The sequence below is a fragment of the Castanea sativa genome, chromosome 10 (assembly GCF_040712315.1).
Source record: "Castanea sativa cultivar Marrone di Chiusa Pesio chromosome 10, ASM4071231v1".
In the NCBI taxonomy this organism is placed as follows: Eukaryota; Viridiplantae; Streptophyta; class Magnoliopsida; order Fagales; family Fagaceae; genus Castanea; species Castanea sativa.
The window spans coordinates 6184602-6197063 of record NC_134022.1 but is presented as its reverse complement, the minus strand read 5'-3'; the positions used below and the strand labels follow the sequence as shown (position 1 = coordinate 6197063).

Sequence of the window (12462 nt, the reverse complement as noted above, 5' to 3'; positions counted from 1 at the left end):
GCTGCCCAAATGGACATTCCTTTCCTTGAAGTTGAGTGTGATGCCAAGATAGTAACAGACCTCTTGCTTTCTAACTTGCTGCCTAACAGAACTTATACACCCCTGTTACTTGACTGCAGGTCCCTTCTCACCAGATTTCAGCAAGTCAAAGTGAACCATACCTTTCGGAAAGCAAATAGTTGTGCAGATGCCATGGCGAGAACAGGGTGCTTGCAGCAGGATAATTTTGTAGTGTTTAACAATCTCCCAACGCCTGAAATTTCTTCTTTTTTAACTCTGATGCTGCTGGTGTGTATTATGTAAGGCGTTGTGCCAAAACTATGCCTAATATGGCTTTGTAGCTTTTGTGTTTAATAAAATTTCCCTTTTAACCAAAAAAAAAAAAAAAAATCTAACCTATTAAAAAAATCTGTTGATATTTTAATCTGTTTATTCCCAAAAAAAATTAATTAATATTTTGAAATGATAATAAAGAGCCATTATTATAGTTAAGAGCATTGAAGGATACTATTGGGTCAAATCCTATACTTAGTTACTAAAATAATTAAATAATTTTTTTTAAAAAAAATGTACCTCTAATTTGACTGATTCAACTATGACATCTTTGAAAAATTAATTATGATATACTTCTAATTCACCAAAAAAATTATGATAGACTTCTACTGATATTCGGCTCATCAATGTTACAGAATTATGCAAAGATTCAACAAAAATAAAGTTTTTTTTATTATTTATTTTTATTTCCTGAGTCGAAAGCGATGGTCAGCAATAACAAAATTCTGCATTGAAGATCCTAATTTTAATCAAATGTTTCGTTAATCACTTATATCAAATATTATCCTTTATTCTCATAAAAAAAAAAATCAAATCTTTTATGAGTTCATAACCCACGACATAATGTAAAAGATTATGGAAGATTCTTTAAGAATATTCCGTGGCCTCCCTATTCCTTGAACATCCGGTGGCAGTTGAGGAGTAGCATTAAATATTTTGAAGCTCCATTTGTTTTGGTAGAATATCTTATGTGAAGATACATTTTCATGTTTTCCTGTATTTTGTAGTGTCAAGAAAAAAAAAAGTTCAAAGAAAAATTATTTATTGACTTCTCTTATTTAGCATAATGTGAGATAAAGTTATTTTACACTAAAATTTTAAAGAAAATAACTTTGTCTCACATCAACCTATATAAATGAATAAAATAGTCAAAAAATAGTTTTCTAACTCATTTTAAGATTGCTACTAAATATAAAAAAAAATGATATAGTTTTTTTAGAAAAAAAGCTTTTTGGAAAATTATTCATTTTCTAAAAAAATATTAATGTCGAAACAAATGAAACATTTTTTTTTAAGGTTTTCTTTTTGTAATTTTGAATTGGTTGTTAAGAATTAAAAAAGTGTCAACAATAATTATAGAGACACCTAATTTCACATCATGCTAAAGTGACTAATTGTAAGCGGTGAAAAAAAAAAAATGTCGATGTTTAAGTAGAAACCAATTTTTATATATTAAAGTTGGTCTCTTTATTTTATTTCATGTCAGTCGAAGTGGTTCAAATTGACTCTAAGTGGATATATGGCTTCAAAGGTTTAGGTTTGGGGTTTGGCTTAATAGGACTTTTTGTGAGATGCACAAGTTAAAAATGAAAATGAGGAAATGCCTGGATTACAAAGTCTAATCCACCAAGCCTAAGTTATTAAACCTACTCAAAGTAAAATATAGTGTAGGAAAAGTAAATGCCTACTTAACAAGATGAACGTCTACCATCGCGCACCCTTGATACAATAGTCACTTTACAAATATAAGTGCTTATGGGGTGTAGGATGTGCGGACAAAGATTATAGTTTAAGTTTTCAGGAATAAGTTTTCAACAAGATGAACGCCTAATTAAATTAAAGTAAATAACCTATGAGTAGTAAGGCTGGGTAACCTTTTTTAATCACTTCAAGGCTATTGTTCCTTACCTTCTCCACAAAAAAAAAAAAAGGTTACTTTTGCCTTATAAATTCATGTACTTGGCATGTGTCTCACTTGAAGTAATGCTCCAAATAATTGTCACTCTTTGCGATCACGTGTTGCCTCCAATTGATTAATGCCACTTTTTTTTTTTTTTTGCTATTACCTTTAATTAAACCAATTTTTTTTATACAAGATAAAAATTCTACTCTTACCTAATCTAAGTAAAATCTTCCTATATGGCACTCTCTTATCTAGCACATGTCTTAAAATAAAATTTAATCATTTGGCCTATTGTGGGTCCATATAAAAAGTGGCGGGTAGAGTATGTCTACTAAACAATGTTATGCTACTCATTTTTTCTTGGATGCAAATGTGACAAAATTCATTGTTAGGTTACATTTTTTTTTTCTTATAACCTGTATACTTCCAACGATCAAGATTATCATAAATCAAAACTATCTCATCTATAACATATTTATATTTCAATTTTTTTGTATTAAAATTATTTATAAAAGATGAGTTTATAGATCGAATAATAAAAACATAAAATCTGGTATGATAAAAACATAAAAATCATATAATCCAATTGTGGGATTTTCAAAATATTAATTCAATAAAAAATTTGGGTAACATTGCTTAAAGTTAAATGTAACTTGATATATATACTACTTTCAATACTATTTTCAATGCTGAGAAGGAGTTTAAAAAAAGAGTGGAAGTAATTCTAAGTGTACATATAAACCTATTTAATTTATATTATATTCTAAAACAATCTAAAAATATAACTTCCAATTTTCTGAATATTCCTAATTGATATCAAAATAAGTTAACAATTCCTATCAAAAAAAAAAAAAAAGAAAAGTAAACAATAATCAGTCATGTCAAATTACAAAGGACGTTTTGCTTTACATTTCTAGTTGGCAGGTTAAGCTCTTGAATCTGATTAATTACTCCAATAAAATAACCTTATAAATCCCACAAACTGTGCATCTATATCTTTATTTTTGCAAAGAGGATAAATACTACATTATTAAATTATGAAGTCGTTGAATCAATCTTATCCTTACTATAACAGTCTTGCTAAATGAATCTGCAATACTATAATTGTCCTATGATTATATTAGCATGCTATATAATACTAATGCTTAAGCTTAATTAGTAAATTTTTATAATTAGTATTCTTTTAGGGAAATATCAATTGGGTGACTTATTTTACTTTGGTTGCTAAGCAATGAAATACAATTCAATTCATGTGAAGCTCCCTCCTAGAGATTTGAATCCCAACCCTTGCCCCCCACACCCCACAAGTACTTATACTTATGGAGTAACCACTGCACCTAAAGTAAAATTTTATCTTGTATTATAAAAAAAATATACAATTCAATTCGATAACTTGTACCATATATAGATCACCTTATTCACCACTTGGACCTTTTGACCTACTATACATCACTGATGACATGATGGACTCACAAGCGTTCATGAGAGAGAGAGAGAGAGAGAGAGACAGAGAGATGAAACATACACAATATAACGTTAGGGCTTACGGCAATTATCTTATGTCTATGAGGTGGATGGGAAATTAGTTTCAGTTTGGAACCTATTCTTAAAAATGGTTTTTTTGTCTTTAGCTTTATCACTGAAGAAAAAAAATGGCAAATTACAACTTATTCACTAGTAGTTTGGTCGAAATTTAAGTTGCTTACTTGTGATTTGAAATCTGATACTTTACTTACCTAAGGTTAGCTTAACTAGATTTTCATAACTCATCTTGGTTAAAGATAAGGCCAAATATGTAATTTTGCTCTATTTTATATTTCTCTCCTTCAAAAATACAAAAACATAAAAGTACAAGGTTAAATAAGATCAAAAAGAATCTAGCGAAAAACTTGCATCATGAGATTTCAAATCACAAGTAAACAACTTAAATTTCAATCATACTTCAGGTAAAATGTTAAATTTTAAGGCAAATTAAATTTCAGTCAAACCGCGTGTGAGTAAGTTGCAATTTGTCCAAAAAAAAAATGAATATAATGGAAAAATGAATTACAAAACACCTTTGAAACATCATTGAGGCAACAAAATACATAAAAATGGTGGAAAATTCAAATTAAAAACATATTAGAAATTTAGAACACGGTTTGGGACCTTTGGGTATAATGATTTTTGAAAACAGCCTTTCTGGGGGGGGTAAAAAAAAAACAAAGTTACTTTCTGTTTCCATCATTTGTTTCCAATTCAGGAAAAATAAAACTTCTATAGATATTCTGTTTAGTAATTTCTTCTTCTTGCCTTGCAAGAAAGAAGACTTTTTAGTTTTTAAACAAGAAAATGGGTGAGTTTTAAAAAACGACCAAGTCATACATAATTGTGCTCTTTAATATTTATACAGAAAATAATTACAGTCACCACCCTCCCCAACTATCAAATTATTTCTCATAAAAAAATCAATTTATTAAAAATAAATAAAAACCCACAAATACCATTTAAAATTTGATTGCTTTGGCGGCTCCTCTAATTCCGTGCAAAAGGAATTTGCTTTGTCAATGCCATCATAGAAATTACCGTCACCTTTCGACGTCAAAGAAAATCTCCATTTTTAATTAATTATCTCTCTTTCTTTTTCTTTTTCTTTTTTTTCTTTTTTATGTTTACCTGAGTATTTCTTATTAAAGTAATCATGCTTTGTTGTTCATTGCATGTCTACATATTCCAAATTTTTAATGTTTATCACAGAAACTATTAGAATAATAAATCCTTTCTCAAAAAAAAAAAAAAGAATAATAATAAAAATTCATTATTTTTATTATTAAAAATTTTTGGGATAGATAAGAATCTATTGCAAATTAAAAACTACCTACCTCTTCACGTCAGAGAGAAACATTATCCAAATTTGATTGATTACTTCTCCTCCCAATTTCTTTAATCACATTTTTGTGCGCATCTTTTATCCTACTTTGTTTCTCATTATATGTCCTAATGTTTTCAAAACTTTTTTATTTATAAAGTCAATAAAACTTAAAATTTATGACATTTATTATATAATAATTACTTTTTATTGTTAAAATAAGACATTATTATCTTTTTAGTCTAGTTGGATTTCAAATATAAGTTTTTTTTTTTAACATAAAAATCATATTATAACTTAATCTAAGTATATATGTGTATGTAAAACTATCTCCTAGAAACTTGAACCACAGTCTTTACTCCTCACATTCCACGAATACTTATACTTGTGGCCTGTTCAAGATCTAGTCGGCGCCGATGAAACTGGCCGGCGCCGAACCGATCCGACCCTTTCCAAGCCTCTCCGCAGGTATCCGGCGTGGTGATCGGCAGCAATATGGGCAAACAGAAGACGACCGGTGCGGCAAGCAGTGGCTATTTTGCACTCCGACAAGAAACCGCACTGCACCGCACCGATATATATATATATATATATATATATATATATATATATATATATATATATATATATATATACACACACACTATGATTTAAAATATATGTATCAGTGTAAAGAGAAGAAAACTGAAAGCTGAAAGCTAGACATGAAAACAAAAAGCAAGGTACAAGAAGAAGAAGGAAACGGTGTTGGGTAAGTTGAGAAAAAAAATTTAGGTTTTTAGAAATATATATATAATCTGCCACTAGAACGACGTCGTTTTAGTGCTTGATATTAAATTTTAATACCAGCTCCAAAACGACGTCATTTTATCATCAGCTTAAAAAAAAAAACAAACAAACAAACAAATGTAAGCTACTAACAACGACGTTTTAATTTTAAACCTTAGAATTATTTACCCATCTCCTCTCTTTCTCTCCCTCACTCTCATCAGTCTCCCTCTCCCAAATTCCCAGTCCTAGCAAAATCTTCAGTTCTTCACAACTCCTCTCTCTCTCTCTCTCTCTCTCACCTCAACTTCTGTAAGTTTCTAATGATGTTCTGACTTCAGAGTTCAGATGCTTCTCCTTACAAATGCAATGCTTTCTACCAGGTTTGTTTATGTAATTTATTTTCAATGGTGTTTGTTTGATCTTTATGGGTTTGGTTTAGTTTTTTGTGATTGGAAATGGGTTATGTTTGAGAAAATATTGTGAATTTGTTTGTAGTTTTTTTTTTTTATAGAATATTTGGGTTTTTTTTTTAATGAGCATGATGTAGTTTGGGGTTGTTAATTGCATTGTGTTTGGTACCTAAAAAAATGAGAAATTAACCGAACTAACCGCACCGAATCGGTATCTTGCACTGCACCTTGTGTAGACCGGTTCACAACCCTCCACAGATGAGGTGCGGTCAGGGATGAGGAAAAACTGCCCCTGTAGGTGCGGTGCAAAAAAACCTTCCAAAACCGACCGCACCGCACCGTGTACAGCCCTATGTGGAGTGACCATCGCTCTAAGGGTACGTGGTAGTAATTTAAGACCCCTTTTTTACAATAAAATCCTTTATGAGATAAGTATTAGGGTCTTGAAAATATGGACAAAATTTAGATACAAAATTGATTGTAACTTAATGCCAACCTTACTCAATATCTTTTTGTTAGAGGTGAATTTTGACAAATTCATTATTAGATTACATCTTCTTCTTATATCCTTCATGCTTACAAAATTTCTATAAAATTAAATTTATAACTATATCATCAATACATTGTTTAAATTGCAAACTTTTGTAATTTAAAATTATACATAAAATATAAGTTTATAAATCATATAACAAATAATATCCAATTGACACAAAATTTGACATGGATATTAAAAGTGTAAAGCACATAGAATTTTACAATTATATTTTCAAAATATATAATAGTATTTATTTTATTGAGTAAGGTTGTACTTTTAAGTTACAACTAATTTTGTAACTAAACTTTGTCCTGAAAATATTTTTTTTTCGTCTTTTGAGTTTGAAAAGATTAAATTTGCTTTATTTTGAAAATAAGAACCTTTTTTTTTATCTAGACGGGATTTAAATTTAAAATCTTTATTCAACAATAAAAATAAACTTTATAAGTTAATTAAAAACTTACTACATTTTTTAAATTTTAGTAAAAGGGTCTTGAAAATATTGCTTATTTTATTTTATTTTTAAGTATGAAAAGATTGAATTTTTTTTCTGCTTTCTTTTATTATTTTGTAAGCAAAAATGAAGATATTTAAAAATAACTAGCTTCATCACACACGCAAAGCGCGTGCAAAGAGGTTTTTTTTTTTAGTAGTCCTATTTTGTAGAAAAAAATTGTTTTTATTTTATTTTATATATAATTTTTATTTTTAAAATCTAATTTATAAATGGCTAAAATGGATAAAGTAATTTGAAAATTAACAGGAAAGTGGTCCTCTATTTTAGGCAATGTTTTAGTGGGAATTAGAATTGTATTTTTACCAAATTGTCCTTTAGTTTTATCTCTACTTAAACATAAGGGCATATGAGTATTTTTGAACTAAAAAAATGTGAAATTCAAACATGAGAAGCCCCTTAAATCTATACTACTATTTAAGGGGCTTCCCCTGTTTGGATTCCACATTTTGGATTCCACATTTTTGATAACTAAAGTACCCAAATCATATCTACTTACAAGTTTTCAATTAACTAGGATAAATATGTAAATTAAAACTCCTACACTTGAAAACTCACAAACTCACATGCGCTTTGCAGTTTCTATCTCTTATTCTTCTTCAGATTGAAGACATTTAGTTTAGCTCTACATCCTCCTTTCTTTTTCTTCAGATTAATGACATTTATTGTCAGAGGCTCCAACAAATTTTCAGGTTCTATCTTTTGCAAGTTCCTCTTTGTTTTCTTTTCTTTGGTTTATGATTGACTTTCTTTGAGCTCTACTTATATATATGTGTGTGTGTGTGTATCACATTAACTCTCTTTTTTTAAAATTTAATTTTGATCTTCCCTCTCGTGTTCTCTCAAATCCCAAGGACGACTTCTCAAAAAAAAAAAAAATCATCTTCTCTCTTGCGCTCTCAATCCTTAGGTGTGTGAATTGTGCTCTTTTTGAGGAAATTACTGCCACTTCTTCTCTCTTGCTTGCTCTTTGTCTGTCAGTTGAGTTTACTCTCTAGTGAAGGTTAGGAGCAAAACAAAACCCTAAATTTCACTCACGTTTATGTTTTTTTTTTTTTCTTCAGAGAGACCCATTTGAATAAGTATCTTTGTTTTTTATTTTAAATGGTTGTTGATTGCATATCTCTCTATTTGCGTTGCTTTTGGTTTGTTTTGTTTCCTCTTTCTCTTTCATTAGTTTTATCATCATTGTATATGTTTTTGGCGTTAAATTTTTTTATTTAGTTATTTATTTAAATAGTTGATGATGTGGTGATTAGATTTTAAAGAATCCATGATAGAGTTAAATTCTAAAAAATCTTTATCTTCTATTTCCTCACTTCTTCTTTTTTCCTTCTTCGTATTTTTTTTTCTTTTAAAATTTTTTTTTTTACCATCATTGTATATGTTTTAGGCATTAATTTTTTATTATTTAGTTATTTATTTAAATAGTTGATGATGTGGTGATTAGATTTTAAAGAGTCCATGATAGAGTTAAATTCTAAAAAATCTTTATCTTCTATTTCCTCACTTTTTTTTTCCCTTCTTCGTATTTTTTTTTCTTTTTACGAAATCTTTTTACCATCATTGTATAAGTTTTTGGCATTAAAATTTTTTAGTTTTTTTATTTTTATGAACGTGGGGAGTGTTTTGGTGTATTGGGGGTGTTTTTATAGAACTTTTTTTTTTTCAATAGGAGCGTGCGTAGATATTTGATAGTGTGTGTTTCTTTATTTTTAGGGTTTTTTTTTTTTTTACTTGAATTCCTAAAGGTTTCACAGTGAAGAGTTTTTTTTATAGTTAAAAAAAAGAGAAAAAAAAACTACTAGGAAGAGTTTGTATTTGTGAAAAGTTACGTGGGTAGATAATTGATAGAGCATTATTTGAATGTGAGGAGTTTTTTTTTTTTTTTTTTTGGTTGATGAACTTGGGGAGTGTTTTGGACCTTTTGGTGTACTGGGAGTGTTTTTTTTTTTTTTTTTTTTTTATTATTTTTTTTTATAAGATTGTGGGAAAGTATTTCAACGTAGAAGTAGGAGTAGTATTTCAAACGTGGGTAGGAATTTATTTGGATGGAATTTACTATTTTAACCCTATTTTGATTAATTTAGATTAATAAAATTGACAAAATGAATAATAGTTACAGAATACTAGCCTTTGAGTTAGAGCATTTATTATAATTTAGGATTACTATATTTTTCGATCACAAAAAAAAACCTAAGAGTGTGATGAAAAATTATTTCACCACACATAATATTCATCACATCTCTAGTTTTTTTTTTTTTTTTTTTGTGATTGAAAAATGTATTAATTCCAAATTATAAAAAGATTCTAAATCAAACCTTACCTAAAAAATGGAAGAACCTCTCACGCGTGCTCAAAGTGTAAGTAATAAGTACAGATAAGAGTTTAATAAAATAAATTTTCTTAGTCCTTGTATACCTATACAATTTAATTTAAATATACGAATACGAGAATGATATATAAAAAATAAAAAATAAAAAGAGGAAAAAAAAAATCTTTTCTTCCCTTATTTATTTATTTATAAGAAGAATTAAGAACCAAAGGCAGACGCAGCCCACAGACAGTTTTCAAAACCAAAGGTTGTCTTCTTTCTCTTCGGTCTTCTCTTCCAAAATTCCAACTTCCAACCCACCATCGCCATGACTGTAATACCAAAGCAAGACCCTCCATCACCTGCCTTTGTAGAATCTGTAGAAGAAATCATGAGAACCTACAGATCACTGCCACCAAGACCATCCATTGAAGAGGTTGAGGCTGCAATGTCTGTGCTCAAAACTGTGAACACTGAGGAGGTGATGAAGCTTGAGGAAATCTCAAAGCAAGAGTCTTCTCCCCAAGGTGTTCCTGAGGAACTGTTCTCTATACTGCAGCAAGTGAGGAGAACCATGGTCTTGTTCCAGAGCCATGAACAGAGGAAAGAGGCTCTTCACTTGGTTGAGCATGACAAGATGTTTCAGACCTTTGATGATCTCATTCAGAGAGCATCTGGGTTGGTTTCTGGGGATACCCAGAATCAGGAACATGTTGTTCTGAGTCACCCAGTTGGAGAAATTGTAATCAGTGACGAGAGGTTGTTGAAGAAAAAGGAACATGAAGAATCAAAGGGAACAACTTTGAAGGGTTTGGCTAGGAGTTCTTCCTCAAAGGCTTCTCTTTTCTCTTCAGGAGCAGGTTAGTATGTATTTCTCATTTATTTTGTGAATTTAGTTAGTTTTATGAAATTATGCATGTACTGTTGAATCCTGTACTTGAAACAATTAATGAAAGGCTTAATATAGAACCCATATTAGTTTGAGGTCAATTTCATCACCAAAAAAGTTACTGTTTTGGGTTTTATTTTAGATTTAAAAGGCAAAATTGTTTATAGATGACTTCTTTTTTTGTTTTTGGTAATTTGTTATTTTCCTGCGTTCTGTGTTGTTTCATGAAAAATAATTATTTTTCCTGGTTTTATGTTGTTGTTGAAGCTAAAAATGTGGTAGGAAAATGTAAATGACTTAGATTATGGTCGAAAGCTTAATTGTTCTATTAACCTTACAGTCAGTCGAGTTCATAGTTATCTAGAAATCCATCTTTATGATTTGTTTTATAATTGCAAATAGTTGTTTTCCCTTGGAAACTAGGCCCATATGGATTATTAGGATAGTTGAAATTAATATAATGGTCTTGATGTTGTTCTGGGTGTATTTATAGGTGGTGTAGAGTCTGAGAAATTGAGTCTATTGAAGGTGGCATCCCTTATAGAAAATTCTGCTAAAAGAGGAGCAGTAGCTCTTGATCTTAAAGGAAAGTTGATGGATAAGGTGGAATGGCTTCCTTTATCAATTGGGAAATTATCGACTGTCGCTGAATTGGATTTATCAGAGAACCAAATCATGGCTCTGCCACCCACTATTGGAGGCCTCAGTGCCTTGATAAAACTTGACATCCACTCAAACCAAATTATAAACCTTCCTGACTCATTTGGGGAACTAATCAATCTCACTGATCTTGACCTCCATGCTAACAGGTTGAAATCACTGCCAGCTTCTTTTGGCAACTTGATAAACCTCATTAATCTTGATTTGGGCGCAAATGACTTCACTCATTTACCAGAGACAATTGGGAGTTTGACTCGCTTGATGAGATTGAATGTAGAAACAAACCAGCTTGAAGAATTACCTTACACAATTGGATCTTGCTCATCACTTGTGGAGCTAAGATTAGACTTTAATCAGCTCAGGGCTCTTCCTGAGGCAATTGGAAATCTTGAATGCTTGGAGATCCTCACTTTGCACTATAACAGAGTTAAAAAGCTCCCGACGACAATGGGCAAATTTTCCAATTTGAAGGAAGTTGATGTCAGCTTCAATGAACTTGAGTCCATACCAGAAAACCTATGTTTTGCAGTAAGTCTCAAGAAATTGATTGCGGGGAATAATTTCGCTGACCTAAGGGCCTTGCCAAGAGCTATTGGAAATCTTGAGATGCTTGAAGAGTTGGATATAAGTTACAATCAAATAAGAATATTGCCAGATTCTTTCATGTCTTTGTCAAAATTGAGAGTTTTTAATGCTAATGAGACTCCTTTAGAAGTGCCACCAAGACATGTAACCAAATTGGGTGCTCAGGTAATGTTAGATCACCACTTTGGCTTAATGCGGTTTGTCTTTTGCTCTGTTACATTTTGGTCACTTTCCATTGACTGATTCAACTTCTTTATTCATTAGGCTGTTGTTCAGTACATGGCTGATTTTGTTGCTAAGAGGGATGCTAAATCTCTACCATCAAAGAAGAAGAAGAAGGGATTATGGTCCTGGATTTGCTCAATATTTCGCCCCCACCAGAGTAATTCAACCAAAAATAAGTAATTGTCAAAAGCTTAATTGTTACATTGGAGACTCATGTTCATATGTATCTGGCATTTTAACAAAGTGTTCAATATTTTGCAGTTTATATTTTACAAATTGTTCAGTGATATTACAAAATTTTCAACTTCTGGTTTTGGTTGATGGGGGTGTAATTGGAGACAGTGTAATAACAAATTTTCTCCTATGCTATGAAGAACATTACTCTAGTTTCTTTCGTCATTTTGTTGAGATGGATCTGTGTATGAATTATTTGAACCTTACATGTTTTGTCTATTAGACTACATCTATTTTGATTTTAATTGATAAGTAGCAATTTTTGTTATGTAATTTTTTGAGTGAAGTATACATTTTAGGTTTTACCCTTAAAATTTAGGGCTCTTTTCATTTTGATTTTTTACATTTCAAAATTTTTATTTGGTCCCATTACATGTTTGATTTATATTGGTCTTGCAACCTATCCCATAATAAGATTTTTCTATCTATAACAATGAAATTCCTGCATTCCACAGCAATTAAACTAGTATTTCATGAAATAGTAAAACATGAAGGTCATTGAATAGTTTGACTACTAACA

General features: G+C 30.4%; 1 protein-coding gene across 1 annotated transcript; it reads left to right on the top strand.

Annotated features, from left to right (window-relative positions):
• The first annotated feature begins 9589 nt into the window (after positions 1 to 9589).
• Positions 9590 to 12107, top strand: LOC142611631 (plant intracellular Ras-group-related LRR protein 5-like). Its single transcript, XM_075783724.1, has 3 exons — positions 9590 to 10209; positions 10732 to 11648; positions 11748 to 12107. Exons 1-3 carry the CDS (start codon positions 9678 to 9680, stop codon positions 11886 to 11888), a joined length of 1590 nt encoding a protein of 529 aa, XP_075639839.1. The 5' UTR covers positions 9590 to 9677; the 3' UTR covers positions 11889 to 12107.
• Positions 12108 to 12462: the final 355 nt, after the last annotated feature.

Coding starts and splice junctions, on each gene's coding strand:
- LOC142611631 (XM_075783724.1), top strand. CDS start 9,678: ATGACTGTAATACCAAAGCAAGACCCTCCATCACCTGCCTTTGTAGAA. Junction 10,210..10,731: donor TCTTTTCTCTTCAGGAGCAG/GTTAGTATGTAT, acceptor GTGTATTTATAG/GTGGTGTAGAGTCTGAGAAA. Junction 11,649..11,747: donor TAACCAAATTGGGTGCTCAG/GTAATGTTAGAT, acceptor TTTATTCATTAG/GCTGTTGTTCAGTACATGGC.